This window comes from Channa argus, chromosome 16 (genome assembly GCF_033026475.1).
Source record: "Channa argus isolate prfri chromosome 16, Channa argus male v1.0, whole genome shotgun sequence".
Taxonomy (NCBI): domain Eukaryota; kingdom Metazoa; phylum Chordata; class Actinopteri; order Anabantiformes; family Channidae; genus Channa; species Channa argus.
Genome location: NC_090212.1, coordinates 22,905,846 through 22,927,820, shown reverse-complemented (window position 1 = coordinate 22,927,820; position 21,975 = coordinate 22,905,846). Strand labels below are relative to the sequence as shown.

General features: G+C 40.1%; 3 protein-coding genes across 3 annotated transcripts; 1 reads left to right on the top strand and 2 right to left on the bottom strand.

Moving 5' to 3' along the window:
- Nucleotides 1–2,019: 2,019 nt before the first annotated feature.
- On the bottom strand, nt 2,020–12,639 carry srp54 (signal recognition particle 54). The gene is made up of 17 exons (XM_067479591.1): nt 12,502–12,639; nt 11,436–11,518; nt 11,157–11,254; nt 8,582–8,673; nt 8,079–8,163; nt 7,581–7,685; nt 7,407–7,473; nt 6,856–6,913; nt 6,609–6,759; nt 6,369–6,517; nt 6,188–6,288; nt 4,784–4,870; nt 4,630–4,703; nt 4,350–4,458; nt 3,351–3,521; nt 3,164–3,259; nt 2,020–2,489 (listed from the first exon to the last, which is right to left on the bottom strand). Exons 3-17 carry the CDS (start codon nt 11,232–11,234, stop codon nt 2,398–2,400), a joined length of 1,515 nt encoding a protein of 504 aa, XP_067335692.1. The 5' UTR covers nt 11,235–11,254; nt 11,436–11,518; nt 12,502–12,639; the 3' UTR covers nt 2,020–2,397.
- Nucleotides 12,640–13,353: 714 nt separating this feature from the next.
- haus2 (HAUS augmin like complex subunit 2) lies at nt 13,354–15,765 on the bottom strand. Its single transcript, XM_067479595.1, has 7 exons — nt 15,645–15,765; nt 15,112–15,198; nt 14,744–14,842; nt 14,548–14,617; nt 14,228–14,360; nt 13,756–13,864; nt 13,354–13,615 (listed from the first exon to the last, which is right to left on the bottom strand). Exons 1-7 carry the CDS (start codon nt 15,741–15,743, stop codon nt 13,499–13,501), a joined length of 714 nt encoding a protein of 237 aa, XP_067335696.1. The 5' UTR covers nt 15,744–15,765; the 3' UTR covers nt 13,354–13,498.
- Nucleotides 15,766–16,073: 308 nt separating this feature from the next.
- Nucleotides 16,074–21,055, top strand: lrrc57 (leucine rich repeat containing 57). The gene is made up of 6 exons (XM_067479594.1): nt 16,074–16,237; nt 16,572–16,848; nt 18,691–18,826; nt 19,117–19,385; nt 19,486–19,671; nt 19,769–21,055. The coding sequence occupies exons 2-6, from the start codon at nt 16,765–16,767 to the stop codon at nt 19,808–19,810; spliced, it is 717 nt and encodes a 238-aa protein (XP_067335695.1). The 5' UTR covers nt 16,074–16,237; nt 16,572–16,764; the 3' UTR covers nt 19,811–21,055.
- The last annotated feature ends 920 nt before the right edge of the window (nt 21,056–21,975 follow it).

Here is a 21,975-nt window from a genome sequence, read left to right as displayed (position 1 = left end):
GTGCGATATTTAGGGACCACATTCCTTATCCTCGAGAACGTGGCGGAGGTGAAAGAGTGGAAAGTTACTGTTACAGGTAGAATCAATAGCATTTCCCCTGCCCACGGAGAAAAAAGTCAATGTAATGGGCCCCAAATTTTCAGAAAATTGCAAAATCACCAAAGAGAAATATGATAAGCTGGTTTAACGTGTGTCTTGTAATCTTTTTATGGGTATAACTAAGATTATTGTAATTATAGAAAAGGGGGTAACATTTATCAACGTAGAAAAAAAAATTAACATCACAAGATAAATGGGATGGTTGCATAAGAGATTCTTATTACATTTGAAAATAAAATATTAAAAACAAAATCTGAAAAAAAAACTGTTAAACTAACTTTTCCTCAAAGCATCGTTTACATTTTTAATATAATTGTCTAAATTTTGTCCATTGAGGCTACACTTACACCAGGTTTACGTCTGCACAAGAGGCCACATTCCAACTCAGTCAGTCACAATAACAATTTACGATCTTTGGCCCTGCCACGCTGCAGATACAAAAATAGATTTTGATGTATTACATTGGCTGCATATGAAATTTATGAAAAAGGTAAAGAGTCCTTCATCTCAAACAATTGAAACAAAAGGTAACAACAGTGGTGGGTGTACCACAACAAAAAATATCAGCGTCTCAATAACTTTCATGTGTCAATTACAGCTTGACAACGTCTAATGATGTTCACAAGTCACCTTTTTGTTCTCTGAGGCATAGCATTCCACTTTTCTTGAAGGGCTGCCCTCAGGTCATTGAGGTTCTGGGGTGCAGGGTTATGACCCTCTACACAATGACTCAGGTGATTGCATAGGTTTTCTATAGGATTCTGGTCTGGAAAAAGTACAGGCCACTTTCCCAGCCGCCAGCTGTTCCCTGATGATACAACCCTGGGGCATGCTGGGGCATTGTCACGTGTGAAGATAAAATCAGGCCTGTGTTGCTCATGCAGAGGCACGACGACTGGATAAACAATGTTAATGAGGTAGTATTGGCTTATCACCATACCATTCACATGGTTTAGGGTAGTTCTATATTGAGTAGAAACACCTGCCCAGACTGTAACACCACCATGTCCAAAGGCTCATCTGGTGCACCTGGCTTAACAGTGGCTGATGCACAGCATTGGTCATTTCTGCTCATCTAGTGCAAATGCTCCCGGGCCATGCAAGACGACACCTGTGCATGGTGATGTGGCCAGGTACCTTGCAGGTCGTCTAGCATGCAGGCCATGCTGATGTAAGCGGGTTTCGAATGGTCTAATGTGACACTCGGCTGCCTCTCACCTCCCTTAAAAATGCCTGGAATTGATCATTCCATTCATCATCCAGGTCCACGGGGCACAACAGTAACATTACAGTGGCAACAATCCACGGTATGGGAAGCAAATAATCTGCACGCATGCACCCACGCCTGAGGCAATTTTGTCAGGTTAACATCTGAGTTTCCAACACTGCACTCCTTGATAACAATACACATATAATTACCCACAAATGTACAAACAGGCAAAATGAAAGCAACACACAGCATTTAGACTGTAAACCTGTGACAGACCGGTGATCAGTCCAGGATCCACCTCGCTCCTGCCCCAGTGTCTGCTGCTGTGCATTTCTTGCTACATTTTTTCGTTGTGCTATTAATTTCCAACTGTATGAAAAAAACTCAACTTTTTCCTATTTGACTAAAAAGTCAGAATTTGAATTTACCTAGATAAAAACTAATTCTTTGGTGTCAGAAAATACCGTAAATTTTGCATTTTTAAGAAAAGAATCAGTTAGATGCATTCTAAAGCAGAATGTAAATGTAATGAAAGTAAAACTGTCAGATGTAGTATTTTGATGTACTATTATTTTAAAACTTCTTAGTCTTATACTTACATTAGTATCTTACATATTATTGAAGTATGTTATAATTCTGACAGTACAAATAATACTGCATATAGCATCATCTCAGGTCTCTGAAATAATGGAAGAAAGAGACACAGCAGGTTTAAAATGGTGTAATACAAATGTTTATTATGACAAAAATACTGTCACTAACTAATGTCATCTTCATCACCTTGTCGACTCTGGTCTGTTTGAATCTATACACAAACATCTTAAATTTAAATTAACCCCCCAAAACCATCTTCTTCCCTTAATAAGAGCAGTCCAACATTTTTAAGCTTCACACAAAACCTGCAGCTTCTGAAAATGTTGAACTGCTCCTTTGATTTATATTCCTACAAGCAGAAGTCTTTGTGAAAAGCAGCAAAGATTCAAACATCCTTGTTTTATTTTGTATCCAAGCCCTCCCCCTCCATCTGTACCTGTCTTGAGGTGGGACTTTGAGGGTTTTAAAAAAAATATTTTAAGGCAGCTGATTGATCACATGTTGTTGAATCCCATCATGCCTTTCATGTTTCCAGCAGCTCCCTGCTGAAACTGACGCATCATGGACTGAAGGCCGGCCATTCCACCTTTAAAAAAATAAAAGTTTGTTTTTAATCAAGAATTTACAGCTTGTCAACAACTTTTTTTAATCACGATCAGCTGTTGTCAGGTCAAAGTGTTTCTAAGTGCTGGAACTTTTCAGTCTCAGATGATGTCAGTGACAAAATGTGATTTCTCCTCCACCTTGGACTGATTTTAACTGTGTAGTAACAAGAATCTGTTTTCAACCTCTTTTTTATGTAGGTGCAGGGTGAGAGCACACAGGGAAACACAGCTGACACAAAGTGCCAACTGTCTGAGTTTTAAAACAATCTGTAATGGGGTGGTTTATTTAGACTTTGTGTTCATTTTATTTTCAGACAGTTTGATGAAAAACCAAGTGGCATCGCTCTGTTAATGATCTCTCCCTCATTCATGCTTTCATTTAGCTGTTTGCCCCATTTACAGACCTCTGTCAAGCACACGTGCAGCTGGGGAAAGCATATAAAAACCTGGTTAACATCTACATGACAGAGACCTCGGTGTAGAGAAATCTACCTGGGGAAAGAGGATTTCATTAAATACAAACCCTGATTCATGACAGTTAAGAATTCCGCTTTCCTCAGAAAACCAACTGTATTTAAATCTACTGTGTGGGATTGCATGTACTAACAAAACAGGTGCGTGTGTGAGGGTGTGTATTAGTGTGAGCAGGTCTTACCCATATGGTGCAGAACTCGGGGATCCATCATTTTGGCCATTTGCTGGTTGAGTTTGGCCATCTGAGATGGGTTCACGTTTTTGGACATGTCTCCTCCTGAAACAGACCAACACATCAGTTACCTCATACACAATTGTCAACCTCATAGGTTGTCCCGCCTACCAAAGACAATGTCCTGCTGGTTTACCTTTAAACAGGCCCTTGATCCCACCCATCTTCTTCACCATCTGAGCAAACTTTGTGTACTGTGTTAGCAGCTCCTGGACATCCCTGGTGGCAACCCCAGAACCTCGAGCCACTCTCTGGATCCTGTTGGGCTGTTTACTGAACAGCTTGGCCCCATCTTTACTATCCAGTTCTGCACAGACACAGACCTATAAAAACGGGAGCTCTGGTCTTCTCCACAGAGGCCACACATCTGCATATTGATCTGCACTAAACATTCAAGTGTTAACAGCTGGTGGGACCTGTTAAATGTTGTGCTTACTAGAATACTTAGTTAAGGATTCAGGATTTGAAGAGGTAAAGTGTCTGTTGTTTGCAGTGTAAATCTGTGCAGACCGATTTTCACTCATGTTCGTGGTAATTATACAGTTCCAGAGCGACATTTTGGCTCTTTCACTGCTGAATGCTCCACTATCTTCACCAGCTGCTCTCTGACTGTAAGCAGACACTGATTTTTATCATGAAACTAAATTTTCCATCTGGTCTCTAGTCTTCTCTAAACGACAGTTTGAGCCTCAAACTTGTTAAACCTGACTCCACTAACATTAAAAACAGGTACAAAAATATCTTTTTTGGTAAATCAGACTGTGGCGCTGCTTACACTGCAGACAGATGACATGAGAGAATCCAGATTAATAAGGGCGCATGTTCATCTTAAATTATTAGACCTCGCAGCTTAAACTACAAGTTAACATAAAACAGATCCGACTAAAAGATGCACCGATTTATTCATTTGTAACTGACCATAATTACGGTCATTTAGTCATGACTTAAATAAAGTAAATGTGTAACTAAGTTAATGTAATCAGCAGCTCCTCCAGTCATAAAGATAAACTGATATTACAACAGCATCAGTGTTTGTGCCATAGTACTGTGGAGTTTGGTCCTTTATCATGTACAGACATACAGCTTCAGGCTAACACCATCTTTACACAAACAGCAGCTCATGAATGTGTGTTACCCTGGTCGTTCATGCTGTCCATGATGGTCATCAATTTCTTTAGTCGGGCCATTGATTCCTGTTCGTTTCCTTTACTCATGAAGTCTGTGCCGAAGCCCGGAATCATCCCCTGAACACCAAAAGAAATATAGTTAAAGACTTTTCAGATACAGCTAATCTCCAGGTTCCGCATTTTTACAGGTTGTGTCAAAATCAGATGTGACCTGAGTCCACATCGTGTTACGAGTCTAGAGCCTCTAAGTCATGTGACTGAGCGTACGGCACGTATTCACATACTTACCATGATCTGTCCGAAGGGTCCCATCTTCATGATGTTCTGAAACTGCTCGTACATGTCTCTGAGGGTGAACTGACCTGCAGTTCAGAGATCAAAGGTAAGTCAGCCCACCCATAATGCACGTCATTTGAAGAGGGGTGTCTGATCAGGTTCTTACCATGTTTGAGTTTGTCTATTAGCTCTTCATTGTCATCCAGCTTGAGCTCATTCACTCTGTCAATTAGTCCTTCGATGTCTCCCATCCCTGATAGAAAAAACACAATCAGCTGTGATTTAAAGAGAAACTAATGTCCAAATTATTTTATTTATACTCAGCATCTCATTCAACCTGGGGAGATTTGACTGTTTAGACCTAAAATAACCAGATGACTTAAAGCAGGGGTCTCCAACCTTTTTTCCCCTAGAGCTACTTTTACTTACTTTTTAAAATAAAAATGGCTGAGAACTACTCATGTTTTGTAACATGTATTCTCATGGCTGTTTTCTTGAACCTACATAAAATGTTGGGTGTCTACAACTCACATTTTGCATTAAAACATCACCATAAATATTTTATATGTATTTTGCATTCATTGTGCTTGTATGCATTTCTTTCTATTGTAGTCTCTCACTGGTACGGGTACCGTATGCAGTTGAAGGGTGAACATCTCTTGCTCTGACTGCAGCTGGGAGGGGCTACTGTGTGAGGACCGGGCCGCATGTGAGTGCTTTGGCACGTGGGAGGGCTTAAAGCAGTTCCCACTGCTTGTTGAGAAGAGTGAGAATGATACGTGCTTTCACGTCAGTCTCCAAAAGTCTCCAATAGCACCAGAAAAAGCTGCTAGATTTGTTGATAGTCACTTTTTTGAAAAAAAGAGTCTGAAAACTCGCTTAATGTAGCGACAAAGTCGGCCAGTTGGGAAAACTGATCACCACTGGCTCATCAAGGTTGACAGCAGCACACTTCGACTGACAACTAATTGTCAAATAATTATTTTGCATGAAAAGGAGGCGGGATACTTTGACGAATTTGATTGGATATAGATGTAAGTTGATTTGCCGAGTGACCACTCAAATTTGACTAATCAAGTTTTCAGATTTATGTAGGATTCATTAACCCTTTTGCGAGCTACCTGGTTGTGAGCGATGTGTTAAAGACCCCGGACTTAAAGAAACATTTACAGTTTTTTTAAAATATACCTTCAGATAAAAAAGTTTTTTTTTTTAATTCAGCGGATTAGTAGCAAGTAGAAGTTTTCAGTAATGATGGAGTCTGAAAGCATTTTATCAAATCTGAACCCGTCTCTGAATCCCTTACGGAGTTTGATGAATTAAGTTTTCACATTGTTAATGTCATAAGTCATCATCAGTGATTCTGTAGAGTTACAGAGAAAAGCAAATGGGGAAAAAAGGAGGGAAGACATTTTGGCTGCAGATCCTAATGAATGCAGAGTATTGTTTTCACTTGTAGGCACATCCAAAATGAAACGGCTGTCTAACCGTGCCTATGTAATAACACCTTAGGATTTTTTGTTTTTATGATTGTGATCAGAAAGTGATGCTCTCTCTGTAAATCTGTTACCAAGCAGTTTGCTGATGAATGGCTGAGTTTTAAAAGGCTCAAAGTCGTCGATGTGTTCTCCTGTTCCGATAAAGATGATGGGACTCCTAGTGGCTGCCACACTGGTAGAACAGAAGAAGAGGAGTGTTAAAATCAGCAGTGAGAGGGAAGCTGAGACATCAGGCGCAGGCGATGGTCTTACGCGCTCAGAGCTCCTCCTCCTTTAGCGTGTCCATCCAGCTTGGTAACAATTACTGATGCCACATCAACTTTGTCTTTGAAGGCTTTAGCCTGAGCCTCACATGCCTGGCCGATTGACGCATCCATCACATACACAATGTTGTCCGGTTGCTATGGGAACATCAGGAGGAAAATCCATCAGCAGAGAAATACCTGGAGGGGAACACCTGGAAAAGATAAGGTGACATATACAGATTCCTACCACAGCATTGGAGACTTGCAGCATTTCCTCAAACAGTGAGTCTTCCTGCTTGTGTCGTCCACTTGTGTCCACAATTATGATTTCAAAGTTCTCAGTTTTGAACTTTTCGACACCCTCAGAAGCGATCACCACCGGGTCCATCTCTGTGTAACTGAATACAACACATGAGGTCAACAGTAAGCAGGAATTCCCTGAAAAGAACATCACCAGGGGGCAATGTCTCATTACCTCCTTAGCAGAGACTCACCTGCCATAGAAAGGGATTCTGGCTTTGGTGGCATTTTGTTTCAGCTGATCAAAGGCACCTGAGAACAAAAGGGTCACATTGAGTGCGTTTAAGTCTACGTAAAGTCCCTTGTAGTCAAGTGATAGCAACTTTTTATTTATTTATTTTTAATATGCAGGTCTCCGATGTGCTGTAAACAAAACACTGTTTCACACAATTTCAAAAGTTTTTATGATGTGCCTCCTGCACATGTTGATCTCACACTGAGATCGCACAGATTTTCTCCCGTGAGAAGGCTTCTTGCTCAGATGATTTTCCGCTGTGTTTAACATGTGAAATACAACTCTGGACAATGCCTGAGGCTGATTTCTCCTGACATTGTGCAAAGGTAATATGTGAAACAGACTTTAGTTGGGATTCAGTGTCTTGCTCAGGTAAATTTGGACATGTGACAGGAGAAGCCCTAGGTTGAACCAACAATCCTAGGGTTGATGGAAAACTGTTCTGCTTCCCGATCTAGCCCAGCCATGTGAGAAGTGTGGTCTCAGTTGAGTGTGTGAAAGTGTAGTTACCAGCTCTGAAGGTGTCAGCACAGATCAGACAGGTCTTCCAGCCTTTCCTCTGGTAATAATAAGCGAGCTAAAGGAAACACAGCAGTTCAAGGACAGGTGGGAGTGCTGTGTATCAAAACACAAAACTTCTTGCAGGTGAAAAGGTACGGTTAACACTCAAGTGTGTGACGTTACCTTGGAGCAGGTTGTGGTTTTCCCGCTGCCCTGCAGACCAACAAACATGATGACATTGTTCTTTCCTTTAGTGGGGGTCCAGGCCTTCACACCGGGGTCCACCAGCTACAAATACACAACAAGGTATTTAAAATACACACAGATCTGGGGGGGTAGGTGGTGGATGAGAAACTAAAAGCAGTCCATACCATAAGTATTCTAAAACTGAGATTAAAACCTGATACCACAATCCATGTTTTGTAAACACTGAAGACACACCCATGATATTCTGGTCTAAATAAGCAGTGTGGGAATGCAGTGGAGCACAGGGTTGGTCACTATGTCACAGACAAAACACTCTGCGACCATGTTCTTGTCTTTGTTACAAAATGTGGAGACCTGACTGTTTTAAGACAGACCTGAAAACCTGTGAAAATTCTACTTTAAACATGTTTTGATATTGTTCCAAATAGTCCTGAAAAACTATACATTTAATCCACTGATTGTTCCAGCACTGACCTTAACAAGTTCCTTGAAGACAGCGTGTTGGATCATCCTCCTTTTGTTCAGACCTGAGGCCATCTCCTCCAGGTCTATGGCAGACCTGCAGGGACAAGAAATTTTCACTCAGTGCTGCTGTACTGGCCCACAACTCAGTAGGCTCTTTTGGATTAAACTGTACTAAGGAGCTTTCCTCAGAACTATTTTCCTTCTTCCTCTTTCTCTATTTGCATTTGCACAGTCAGTAGGAACTCTAAAGTGACAGCGACAGCTAATATGCATTAATGTAAAGCTATACTGATTTGTGATGAATCTTTCATGTTCAATAAAATGCTAAAATGTTTCCAATTTGTTATGTTAATTTTGTTATTCCATATTCCTTTTTAACATTTTTAAATAACTTAAACTAAACATGAGTCAGCAATAAACTGGTGAAATAAGGCCTCTCCAGAAGTTGGACACCAATTCCTCAGTCGGGTGGAGGTCTAAAGAGCTGTTGAGATCACCGCTGCCAGACTCACTTGACATTCTCTCTGAGTTGTTTGACCAGTTTGATATTGACATCAGCCTCCAGCAGAGCGGCACAAACTTCCTTTAACATGGCATTTAGCACCTGGAACACAGATGAGATCATAGTCTGAACTGGATTTATGTTAGATTGCTCCTTTATAGCTGAGCTCAGCTCCTTACCACAAAGTTTTGGTAAGGATACAAAAGGCAGATTAATGGAGTATTTTAATCCTCTGGGAAGTATTTTATAGCTCAGATTGGCAGTACATTTTTACTTTATGTCTCCAGGTAGTAAGATTAAAAAAAATCAAAGCCTAAGCAGCTGGGGTTATTTCTTGAATAATGCTATATCCATGAATGAATTGCCTGAAAGAAACTATTCCATAAAAGGGAATGTACACAAAACATTTATAAATAAAGGATTTAAATGAGAAACAACTACTACATGGTTTTCTGCCTGATTAATTTGACAGTATTTTATGACAGCTGGATTTACACAGTGTATAAACCACTTCCAAACAAGATGGGAAGATGTGAAAACGAGAATAAAAACAGAATGTAATGATTTACAAATCTCATTAAACCATATTTTATTCACAATAGAACATAAACAACATATCAGATGTTGAAACAGAGATTTTACCATTTCATGTAAAATATTAGCTCATTTTGAATTTGATGGCAGCAACACATCTCAGAAAAGTTGGAACAGGGGCAACAAAAGGCTGGAAAAGTAATTGTTGCAAGTCAAAAACAAATGGAGGAGCATTAGACAACTGATTTGGTCAATTGGCAACAGGTCAGTAACATGACAGGGTATAAAAGGAGCATTTCATAGAGGCAGAGAGATGGGCAATGTAAAGATGGGCAGAGGTTCACAATCTGACAAACTGCATCAAACAATTGTGGAACAATTTCATTAAAATGTTCCTTAACGTAAAATTGCAAAGACTTTGAAGATCCCACCATCTACAGTATAAATCATCATCAAAAGATTCAGAGAATCAGGAGGAATTTCTGTGCGCAAGGGACAAGGCCAAAGGTCAAAACTGGATGCAGCGATCTCATGCAACACTGCATTAAAAAAACAAAACAAACAGGCATGATTATCTATTGGACATCACTGCATGGGCTCAGGAACACTTCCAGAAATTACTGTCTTTGAACATGGTTCACTGTTCAATCCACAAATGTAAGTACAAACTGTCTTATGCAAAGAAGAACCCATACGTGAACATCATCCAGAAAGCCACCATATTCTCTCATTTAAAATGGTCTGAGGCAAATGGCAAAATGTTCTGCGGTCATTAGGGGGTGCATTTGGGCCTATGGCTTGGGCAGCTTACACATTAGGAAAGGAACTATCAATGCTAAAAAGTACATAGAGAGCAACATATGGCTCCATCCAGACAATGTTTCTTTCAGAGAAAGCTCATCTATTTCAGCAAGACTATGCTAAACCACATACTGCATCCATAACAGCATGGCTTCACAGGAGAAGAGTCTGGTTGCTGAACTGGCCTGACTGCAGTCCAGACCTTTCACCAACAGAAAACATTTTGCACATCATAAAATGGAAAATCCAGCAAAAAAAGGCCCAGGACTGTTGAGCAGCTAGAATCCTGCACACAAGAATAGGACAACATTCCTCTTCTAACTCCAGCAACTGGTCTCCTCGATTCCCAAACATTTACAGACAGTTGTTAAAAGAAGAGTGGATGCTACACAATGGTAAACATCCCCCTCTTCCAACTTTTGTGAGATATGTTGCTGATATCAAACTCAAAATGAGCCACTGGCAGTTTTCTCTGTGTTTGTTCTGGGGTGTTTGTTGGTGTCCTGAAATGTATGAATAAGTGTACTGATGATGTCATTGATGACATCTGATATGTTGTTCTATTGCGAATAAAATATGGTTTGATGAGATTTGCAAATTCTGCATTGTTTTTAAATTACATTTACACAACCTGGCAAGTTTTTTGGAATTGGGGTTAGGTTTGATCAGTGTCACCCTCTTTGATACTTTAAGTGTTACTCATCTTGAATTTAGTAGCTTAGATAGTTGCTAACACATAAACAGCAAATACCACTAGTGTTATGTTTGCCTTTTAACGGTGTCACATCAGACAACTGGTGTCCACGAACTCAATCTCCTTTTTCCTTTTCCACCTGGCTGTCACATAAGGGTGCTGTGCAAATTGTGTAGGTGTGCACACATTTCTCCACTGCTCTGCCACTATGATACAACTTAGGTCTCAGGACTGAGCTCCTCTTAAGATTCTTGGACCAGGTTCAAATCTTTATTATCTGTCAAAGGACGCTGTAAATTTTTCTTTGACGTGGCTCATAAATGCCCACTGACAGCAAAAACATACATGCATCTTAAAATCTGTTGTGAGCAAAGACTCGTCTCTAGATGTTCTAAAAAGAGGAGATAAATGTGGAAAATGGTCATAAATGTGTCAAATAAAACCTGCCTCTATCTACCTTCACAGAACAGTTTACATTTATGTTGCTACTGTTCCTAGTAAACTGCTTAAATTGTTTTGATAGTCAGGGTCTGAACAATAGCAGACTCTGTGTTACCTCTTCATTAATGATGGTGGCATTGCTGAGGGACCTCAGCGCCGAGGTGATCTTCCTCCCCAGGTCAGCTAACACCATGATTGCAGTTCAATCTGATCCTGAAACCACAGAAAGCTTTAGTCAGTGGACTGTACAGGTGTACCTAATAAAGTGACCACTCAGTGCTGCAATTTTCCCCCAGTGACAGATTCAAAGTAACATGTTTCACCAGATTAATCCTGATAGATCTGAGGTCTGTTGAAAGACCTCTGTTTAAGGTTCGAATAAAGTTCTCTCTACCTGTATCAGGTGTGTTTGTATGGACAGTGCCGTGGAAAGAGTCAGCAGGTCAGCTGACAGGTAAAGGTGGGGGCTACACACACCTGCAGAGACAAGAGGGTGAGAAATGAAGAGGGATATGTGTGCAGACATGAAGAGACAGTTTGCAGTATGATCCACTGAGTGACCTGAGCAGCATCTTCAGCTAACTTCCATCACCACTGCCAGTAAACTTCATCATCTTTAACCTGATTCACCTGAATAGACTGGTACATAAAGATGTCACTAATGTTTTTCCTATTTTATACAGCAAACAGTAAACTGAAAAAGGAGGGAAACAATAACTACATTAGTTGCGGTTTCTCTTGTAATTAGCCTAAATTTTAGTTCTGTTTTGCATTTTTAGAACAATAATTCTGGAACTGTTCATAATATAATTAAATCTGTTCAAACAATGATCAGATTTAATTATATTTCATCTTTATGGGAAGAAAGATAGCTGAGAAAAATAAAATTGATTGTCTGGTTTAACACTCTGGATTGTGTCAGTTTCAATACACGTTGGATGACAAATACTGACAATTTACAGACTAGACAATAAACTGAGGAAATCCTCTGCATATTAACCACGAGTAATAACAATGAGCTGCAACTCTGGATGAATGAGTTGCTGTTTACATTTGCTTTATACTTGAAAGACTAAATACGTGTATGTTCAATAGGTTTACGTTGTGTTTTTAAGGATGAAAATTCCCGGATTTTTAAACTCACAAGACAATATTATACACCTTTATCATTCTGATTGTAATTATAACCTAATTTAATCAATTGTTACATTTTTTCGACAATAACATTTTTACCCAGTTTATCAGCTGATGTGGGTCAGATCTTAAGCAGCTGTTTACGCAGCTATCATTAGCTTAGCCGTTAGCCGTTATCACAAAATAGTGGTTAGCCATTAGCAACGTTACTTGTGTTTACGCCGAAATTGTCAGCCTTTTAAAAAGACGGAATTATGTCCGTGACCATAGCGGGAACATTAACGATTTATTTCACAAATAATTCAATATAAACGATGTTTTCTTACCACCTCTGCGTGACTTTAATCAAACAGCAGCAAAAACTCAGAGGAACGTCATCAAATCCTGACGGAACCGGAAATACGCTCTTCTTCTGTGTTAATTATCACATTGAAGCACCTGTCTGCCTCCTGCTGGACGAAAGATAACCAGCTGCGAAAGTTACTAAGTACAATTAGGTACCAAGTACCTACTTCCCATTTTCTGCCACTTTACCCCTGGACTTCACATTTAGGGGAAAATGTGAAACTGCTTGCAGAATTTTTACTTGTAACACATTATTTATACACTCTGATATTAGTACTTTTATCAGGTAAATGATCTGAGGTGCTGGGGTATCCCTTCAGAGCTTATTCACCAAAAGCATTTTAATGTCAGTATATTTGAAAAAGTAGTGTTCAGTACTTTAGGTTAATTTCACGTTGTCTTCATTTGCCTTCAAACTGTCTGAATCATTTAAATTATTTATTTGTTCAGTGTCTCAAAATATGAATAGGTAAATTTTATTTATTTATTTATTTATTTTTACAATTGATAATGTTTGAGTTTAGTAGTTTAAACTGCATGTTTGAACCATTTGTTTCTAAAAATGAACTCAGTTTGCATGAAAAAAATCAGAAGGGTCAGGGTTAACGCTCTCTTTAAATCGGCGAAGACACTTGATCTACGATTGAAGACTGAAGGCATTTGTGTGGAGACATTTTCTCAGTGTGCTACATGTTTATTATGACTAAATGTTTTTAACCTTTGTCATCCAGGCTACAATGAACCAAAGTGAACATAAGTGACTGCTGAGCTGAGTTACTGTGGAGTTGAAATGTTAATCAAATGTTCCTGTAAACTCAAGTCTTAGCAGCAGCTTGTCAGAAATCTGAGTTTATTGAGAAATAAAGAAATAAAATGGGTTGTAAAGTTGTGTGAGCAGGTTTCAGGTAAGAGGAGTAGAAAGGGTTTTTGTCCAACAAAACAATGTCCAGGATGGTATTGGTCAAGGGTCAGAGGTCATCATGCTGAGCTGTCACTTTGCAGGCTGCTGCTGCCCACCTCCCTCCACTGAAGAACCTGACTGGACAAAGTCTGTAACTCCACCACTTGAGCCAGCAGCTTAATGAGAGAGGTGTCCTAATACATACAGACAGACAGACATACAGTGTCAAATCCATTCTGAGCAACTGTGAAACCATAACAACGTTTGGGTCTTGGTCCACAAGAAAGAAAATAACCCCACTAAGGTGTATTATAAAAGATGTAATTTGACTGACCAAATGAGTGAGGTGGTCTCTGGTTCTGGTCCAGCTATGGACTGACTTCAGCTTCTCTTCAAGATTCTCAATGAAGTCTAGCAGCAGCTTCACTGAGTCCACCACAGACCTAAAACAGAGCACAGGTCAGCACAGGCAGACCTGATATGACCATGATAATTTTCAGCCTTACTGGATAAGCTCTAGCTTCTAGACCCTGTCTGTTCTGGGTATGACCCTGAGGAGGGCCACTGGTCATTTATTCCAATACTTCATAAGGTCTAAATACTGCACTGTGTGCGTTTGTGAGTGTGAGAGAGATCAGGATTAATGAGGTAAAAGTTCTGAAGCAATCAGAAGCAGCTCAGCCTCTCAGCCACATGATCATCTTCTAGTGCGTGAAGGTCAAGGTGGTGGTTCCTGTTTTAATGAATTATTTAATTAATCATTATTAAAGTGCTGAGTCAGGTTTTGCTTTGGAGTCGGTTTGTACCTGTGCAGGTGAGCCTGGACAGGCAGGTTGGTTCGACCAATTGGCCTCATCAGTCTCTGTCTTAAAGTGTTCTGCTCTTTTAGAATGTCCTGCAGGTGGCTACAGAACAACTGCAACATCTGGAACCTGCGAGCTGGAAAACCAGGACCCAACAAAAGGTGGTCTGATAACTCATAGATTCATAAAGAGTTGATGAGCCGGTTGTGTGTCTGCTCATATAATAATAATAATAAAAAATACAGTAATACAAATCATTGGATACTCATCATAAACTCATCATAATGATGCCACCTTAATGTAGAAGGTGATGAAACACTCACTGAGGTGATGAGTGTGTGTGACGTCAGCGTTCTTCTCCTCCATCTTCAGCAGCTGCATCTCCAACTGCAGCTGAGACACCAAACAGCAAATCATCAGCAATCTCCTGCATATCGTTTTTTATTGTAAGTTTTCTTTCTTGTGTTAGCCGCAATGTGTTAGTCCTCATTTCTTCTATCTCTAGGGCTATGATCAGACCTGGTCGAGCTGTTTCTGCGCGCTGATTCGCTGTTCAGCATCATTCAGGCGAAGGGAGAAGGCGGGGCTCGGCCTGGAGGAGGCGGAGTCTATGTCCTCCTGAGGACAGACAGAGACAGAAACTTTGTCATCTTCACAGAAATGACTAAAGTGTATTTGTTTGCAGCTGGTCTCTGGTGAAGCTGCAGTTCTCAGCGGTTGTTGTGCTGAGCACGTTATTCACATGTTGACGGGCCGTTTGGTTTCTGCCACTGCCAGACAACTACTAAGGAGGCCCATAGCTTTTAAAAGTCATTCTTTGTAGTTTGTTACAGTGAGTCAGATTCACCAGAGTTATGATTATCACCTGTTCATGCAGATGCTTTTACCTGTGACAAAGCTCCTTTGGAGACACACCTGGCCAACAGGTTGGCAGCTGGAGACACTGAGAACGAAGACAAATCCCACTGAAGCATCTGAAACACAGTCAAAACGTCTGTAATACAAATGGAAATGTTTTTAAAAGATTCTGATAGTTGTTAATTTTTTGTGCTATTAGTAATTAAATCAGAAAACCACTGGTCTCCAAGTATACACCCCGTTTAGCAGCCTAAGACTCAAACAGAACAGAACTTCATCACAACTGTTTTCTGTTGTTATATCAATGCCGAATGACTAAGAATGGGTCCTTAAAATCAAAATCCTTCATGTTTTTCTGACGGATGTGACATACACCAAAATCATCTGAATTTTAAAGGCGAATTTTTGTCGCTATTGTCGAGGAAAACGTCCGGTAACGTCTGTCCGTGAAAACAAGCACGTTCGGATTTTCGGTACCACTAACTTTGTTACCTGATCGGTATCTATACGATGAATAAACGGACAGTTTATTAATCCTGATAGAATAGTATTTTTTTTTTACCGTTTCAACTCCAGACTCCTTTCTAAAAAACAAAGCAGGTAGCGCTAAGCCGAACCCGCCAGAAGATGTTTCTTTTTCTTCTTCAGCGCTTAGGTGCATTAAACCTCCCAAGTTTGTGACCTTAGCGCCCCCTTCAGCACGGACTTTACAGATGCTTTTATAGCTTCATGTAGTATAAATAGTATATATAGTATAGTATATAGATATACTAACTTATAATATGGATAAAATATACTTATATTTAATCTATATTATAAATACACGATCTATTCCAAAAAGAAAAAACACTTTATATGATTTTGTTTTGCAAAGCAACTATGGTCCAATTAATACCAGGATACTTAATTCCTATAGATTAATCGCTACACGCGTAATCTATGGGGGAAACGTGAGCGTGCTCAAAACAAGTGACGTAATTTCTCCGGTGTTCCTATTGGCTCGCACAGCTGCGGTCCCAGAGCCTGCTCTGCTGTGAAGTAGGGCGGATTCAATTTAATGTAATCGCTTTTTTATAGTTTCATTAGGTGCTGCACCTTTTATCAGACAGATTTCAAATATTGGACAAAAATCGACACCTTAATCATCACTTTACTGTAAGTAAAACGGCATGGTAACGTGTTTGTTGAGGTGTTTTTGGTGCAGTAAGCAGGCTAACCGTGCTGAGCTAATTTAGCTTCATGTTGGATTCACAGCTGCAAACACGACAGAACTGTAAAGTACAGTTACTATCAGTGTGTATTATTGTGCGTTTACATTACTGTTATGTGCTAACTGTGTTAGTTACCGTTAGACTATTGTATGTTACTGTTGCCGTTACTGTAACTTTACGTTACTGTAGTGTGCTAACGTTACTGTGGGTTTCTGACAGTAACCAAGGACCTAACGTAGCCTGTTGTTGCTGATTCTATCCTCCTCCTCCTGCTACAGGTCTCAGTGGACCATTTCATTAAGACTGACTGAAGCAGAACCCGGAGGAACCCCGTTAAACCGTTAGTTGGATGCACGTAAATTCTGCCCACAGCTGTGGACTGACCGAGGACAAAAGTCTCTGTTTAGTCTGAGTTTATCCTCAGACGTCAGCTAACACACAGCTGAGGACACACAGGTAGACAGGTGGAGAATGGGGAACTCTGCTCTGAAGTCTCACCTGGAAACCTCCCAGAAGACTGGGGTGTTTCAGCTGACAGGAAAAGGACTGCAGGAGGTGAGACCCACCTGTCCCTCCGGTGTTAAGTTAAATAACTTAACACCAGATTCATGTTCTACACACAGAAACAGTCTGCTGTTTGCTTAATGAAACAGAGAGGCCAGTTATGTTTGTACACGTCCATCTGTATATGGGTATTTTCCTATACAGTTCCCTTAGTCAAGTTTGACAGGATTTCATTTAGATAATACATAAATATAATAAAAACAACTGTCCTTTAGACAGACAGGTGTTCTCTCCAGGTATTTTTAGTATCCAAGGGCCTAGTTTATCAAAGCATGTGTGAAGCAAGTTCTAAATGTGTGGAGAAAAAAGAAAGAAAACTGTTTGTCACCACTATTTGTCAAAGTGGTGCACGCACAGCTTCACCCAGTGAGTGATGATAAATCTCAGCTGTTCCCATATCCATCTGTTTTTACCTGGACAAAATATCTGCCTAATGCCACACAGCTTCCTGAAAGTCGTAGTGGCCTTTGGATTTAGACAGAGGGACCAGTTGAAAAATAAATATAAAAAACATCACTGACTATGTTACAAAAACATCACATAGCATCCTCAATGTGAGAAGTTAGGAAAGATTCTGATCATGAAAATGGATATAGTTGAACATGTTTCTGTATTGTTACCAGCTGTACAGTGTTTTACATTGTGTTCTATATTGTTTTTACCACTGCCAAAATTCTTCAGTGGTTTAATAGTTGCTATAGATAGTGGCTTAGACAGTGAGTGATGTGTTGTGAGTCCTCATGAGCTCACCACTGTAATAATATAACAGCAGGTAAGAGGAGTTCTGCATGATGTAGTTTCCCTTTGCAAAATCAAACTCTTTCATAATAATGTTAAATACACTAGACAAGAACTGAGGTCACCACAGTAACACAAGTCTCTTCAGTCTAGTTACTGCTTGACAAGTCCACAGTTTGAGCTAAATATGGATGAAGACAGACATTATGAGTTCAGGTGATAGGCAGATGTCTACTTGGTAGTGAAATAAAAAGAACACAAAAGATATTTTTGATTCAGTACCACTACTGGGCAATGTTATAGGCTAACTTAATTAGATATTTGATTGTTTCACATTCAATCAGTTTAAGACTAACGCCAAAAACATAATAGTCTACATGTCAATAGTTAATTATTAATTATAATTGATTATGGATTCATAACTGATTATAATTAAATTTTATTGACAGATCTGCCACATCAGCACACTGCTACACTACAAGAGAAACAAGATGAAATAGAGGCATTAATGGCATCATTCATTCTGTAAGAAATGTATTTATATATCTTGCTTTACAAATAAAAATGGGAATACAGGAACGATAGTTTAGTTACTATTATTACTTAAGTGCTTGGCAGAGTTGTGCTATGTCAGTTATTGATTTGGAATTGATTTATCCACAATTAGACCAGTTGTCTACTGGAAAAGTGGTTGGTACATCAGTTTATAGAGGTTCTAAATGTCTGCACATTTTAAAGCACAATATTTAATTTGTAAAATCTGACTCTGTGCAGAGGAATAGGTGATAAATGAGTCTCCAGGTATGGTTGCACAGTGCAGAGTAGCGATGGGTAGTTGGAGCTAGGTGGACTTAAAAACAGTTGTGTTAGAATACTGAGGTCCTTTTTTCTTACTTACTCAAAAACAACAGAATCCATAACCATTAAACCTGAAATAAAACTTTTCATCAGCCTTCCCATGCTGAAGCAGCAAGTCCTTATATTTAAAACATGTTTTCCCTGAAGAAAAGGCACCAGCCTAAACATTAAGAGGGTGAACATTAAACATGGAAAACAACAATCCGTCATGATGTTTCCTGGTGTTTGTGCTGCCAGTTTCCAGAGGAGCTGCAGAGACTCACCAACAACCTTAGGACTGTCGATCTTTCTGGGAACAAGATTGAGGTTCTTCCAGCCGCCATCGGCAACTTCCTGCAGCTCAAGAGTCTGACGCTCAACTCCAACAGACTCAGTGAGTATTTGCCCACGGGCAGAAGATGAAGTGACAGTTTGATTCACATTACTGTGAAGAATTAGAAATTCAGTCGTTTGTTGGGACTAATTCATTCTTTCATTGGTAGCTGTTTAGCTGTGTTCTCATCATCTAGTTCTTTATCATAGATTTATTATTTCTAAGGACAGAACGGGATCTGAGTTTAATTTCAGGTCTTTTTAAGATCTAGATCCAGAGTAGCCAGACCACTATGTTGTCCTGAACCTGTACAACTAGAACACCTGAAAATCTGTTGTTTACATTTTCAGCCACCATTCCCAGTGAGATTGGGAAGCTGAAGAAACTGGAGACTCTGAGTCTCAATGGGAATGGAATCCAGCAGCTGCCCCCCACCCTGGGTCTGCTCAAAGCTCTGCGTACCCTGAGTTTGGCTGGGAACAAGATTTCAGAGTTTCCCTCTGGACTGGGAAGCCTGAGGCAGCTAGACTTGCTGGACCTATCCCGAAATAAGATCCAGAATGTCCCTGCTGAAGTGTCTGAGCTGCAGGCCATCGAGATTAACCTCAACCAGAACCAGGTACCTTAGAACCAGGTCTCACAGACCTTACCAGAGAACCCCAAATAACATCAATGTGGTAGGTTTAATAAAACGTTTTTTTCTCCTGGTCTGGCTCCAGATCTCAGTACTGTCGGCTGAGGTGTCTCGCTGTCCCCGTCTGAAGGTTCTCCGACTTGAGGAGAACTGTCTTGAGCTGTCCACCATCCCCCTGTCCATCCTGACCGACTCCCAGGTGTCACTGTTCTCTGTGGAGGGAAACCTTTTTGAAGTCAAGAAGCTCAGAGACCTTGACGGATATGACAAGGTGAGAAGACCTGAGCCCGCTTGGTTCAGGGACAGTGGACTATAGACTATAAACCTGGTTTTGCTTCTGATTATGGTCTCTATTGTTTCTTCCTTAGTACATGGAGCGCTTCACAGCCACGAAGAAGAAGTTTATCTGAAGACCTTCATCCTGAAGACCGAACCTCAGACGCTCATCTGGTGACAGGCTCTCCCGAGACCCTGCCTCCCCACAGCTGCTGCTTCTTCTGCAGCTAAAAAAAATAATCTGACTTCACTCAGTTGGTTCAGACCTCCTCACAGCATCCCCCTCTGCTGAATCCAGCAGAGACCTGCTACAAGTCTAAGGATGTGTACCTGGAATAAATTTTGAGACAGATGGACAGGTGAGAACAGGTGTATGGACATTAACACTTTAACACTTTAATCAATGTAATTTAGAACTAATGATGATTTTCATCGTCTTTCTATCCCATCTGCTGGACACGACCACTGAGAACTGGTTTAGTTTCAGTGGTAAAGCTCGTCTCACCTGGATGTTTCAGATGTGGATGCTTTCAACATTGTAAATAACAGACTGGAGTCAGGGTGGAACAACAGACTGTGGTTAATTTAATCCTGTCAGCTGCAAGAACTTCTCTTAAATTTTATATTAAACTTTCTGCTGAGAAACAAAGATAACATTTCTGTAAACTGTTTCCTGTTTGTCTAAGCAGGACAGCACCACCTGACCACAGAGAATCAGATTGTTCATTTGTGTTTCAGTAATGTTTATTAGCATTTTCAGCCTAAGGTAAAGTGCTTCTTTTGTCATTATACATACAAGGTGTACTGCATCACTGCATCAGATGTTCAGATGAAGGGTTGGTCCTGAGCTGCTGGGACTGAGCGTGCTACCACTATGAGCCAACCTGACCTGGTCCCTAACACTTGTTTTTATTGGTAGGGAAAACTGGAGCAACCGAAGGAAACTTATGCAAATACATGGAGAATATACAAACTCCACACAGGTAGATCCAGTCCGGTTTGGGGATTGAATCCAGGACTTTCTTGCTGTGAGGCAGGATCGTTAACCACCCTGCCACAGTCTCATATTGAGTCTGTTCTGTGTCCACCAGCAGGTGAAGCTGAAGTTTGCCTAAGCTTTGCACATATTATAGAAGTAAACATGATACAAAACGTGGAAACGTCTGAGACAAATATCTGTGTCGAACGCAACCATAGTTTTATTTGTCAGTAAAATACTGAACAATAAAGTTTTAACAGTGTAGAACATCAGGCTGGGTTGCAGAAGTCTGCAGGATTAAATAGCAGCCCACACACCTAGTTTAGGTCAAATGAAGGGAACAAATTTCATTGAAATGTAAATCTGCTCAATAATGACAATAAAGATCTATTTGATTCTATTCTAATAAACTTTGTCACTAATGTTGCTGCAGAACATTTGCTTCTCTGTCATCACTGGACAAAGAAACTGATCTGTGTCTGACAGCCTCAGTCTGAAAGTGTTTCATTGTTGCTGAGCACAGTAACTATACGGCTTAACTGTCTGCAAGCAGCAGTTTATCATAAGTGTAAGAGCTAAAGGACAAAGACATGATAAGTGTGGAAGCCAAGCTTTTGGAAAGTCACATTTCTAACATAAGTCTGTGAATGAGCAGAGACAAAATGAGAAGCTGCAAATCTAAAGGAGATTTCAGAGGAAGATGATCCGCTGTTAAGTTGTATTGTCTACAAACATCAGAAACAAAGACAAAGGTCAGTCAGAATTCCGCTGAAATGGTGGATTCTAGGTTTTGCTGCACTGTGAAGCAGTTTACCTGAAGGAAGTAGACCAATGTCTACGGGAAGACAACAATCTGCTGCTTTGGAAAGACTGCCCCCCATGTAACATCGAAACTCTCAATAATAAACACACACATCGTCCACAGGGACCAGGACAAACTAGAGTCAAGTTAGACTAATTGTAAACCATACTTCCTGTTGCACGTTTTTGCAACTGGATGATTTCACAGATTGTTAGTTCGTTAGACGTTCTTAATATTCGGCCATTTACTCCAATCTTGCTTCCCCACAGGTTTGAGCAATGGTTTTATAGAATATATCAGCCGATAACTGGTTCTATTCTCGGTTCTTTCTGACCACACGTCTTTTCATCATCAACAAGTTCCTCTTGGGAATTAAAAAAACATTTTAAAATGAATACGATAATTTATATATTTATTTCGTGACAAATGCACACAAGAATTACAAATGTAATAATAAATCAAATATATATGATTACATTTAAAATAAAGGATTTAAAATAAGAATGATAAGTATTTGT

Excerpts from the sequence above, each read along its gene's own strand:
- srp54 (XM_067479591.1), bottom strand. The coding sequence starts at position 11,234 with ATGGTGTTAGCTGACCTGGGGAGGAAGATCACCTCGGCGCTGAGGTCC. Across the intron at positions 8,674-11,156 it reads CCACCATCATTAATGAAGAG|GTGCTAAATGCCATGTTAAA; the intron begins GTAACACAGAGT and ends TCTGTGTTCCAG. Across the intron at positions 4,459-4,629 it reads GACCCTTCGGACAGATCATG|GGGATGATTCCGGGCTTCGG; the intron begins GTAAGTATGTGA and ends TTTGGTGTTCAG.
- haus2 (XM_067479595.1), bottom strand. The coding sequence starts at position 15,743 with ATGCACCTAAGCGCTGAAGAAGAAAAAGAAACATCTTCTGGCGGGTTC. Across the intron at positions 15,199-15,644 it reads AGGAGTCTGGAGTTGAAACG|ATGCTTCAGTGGGATTTGTC; the intron begins GTAAAAAAAAAA and ends ACTGTGTTTCAG. Across the intron at positions 13,865-14,227 it reads GTCCAGGCTCACCTGCACAG|GTCTGTGGTGGACTCAGTGA; the intron begins GTACAAACCGAC and ends GCTCTGTTTTAG.
- lrrc57 (XM_067479594.1), top strand. The coding sequence starts at position 16,765 with ATGGGGAACTCTGCTCTGAAGTCTCACCTGGAAACCTCCCAGAAGACT. Across the intron at positions 16,849-18,690 it reads CAGGAAAAGGACTGCAGGAG|TTTCCAGAGGAGCTGCAGAG; the intron begins GTGAGACCCACC and ends TTGTGCTGCCAG. Across the intron at positions 18,827-19,116 it reads GCTCAACTCCAACAGACTCA|CCACCATTCCCAGTGAGATT; the intron begins GTGAGTATTTGC and ends TTACATTTTCAG.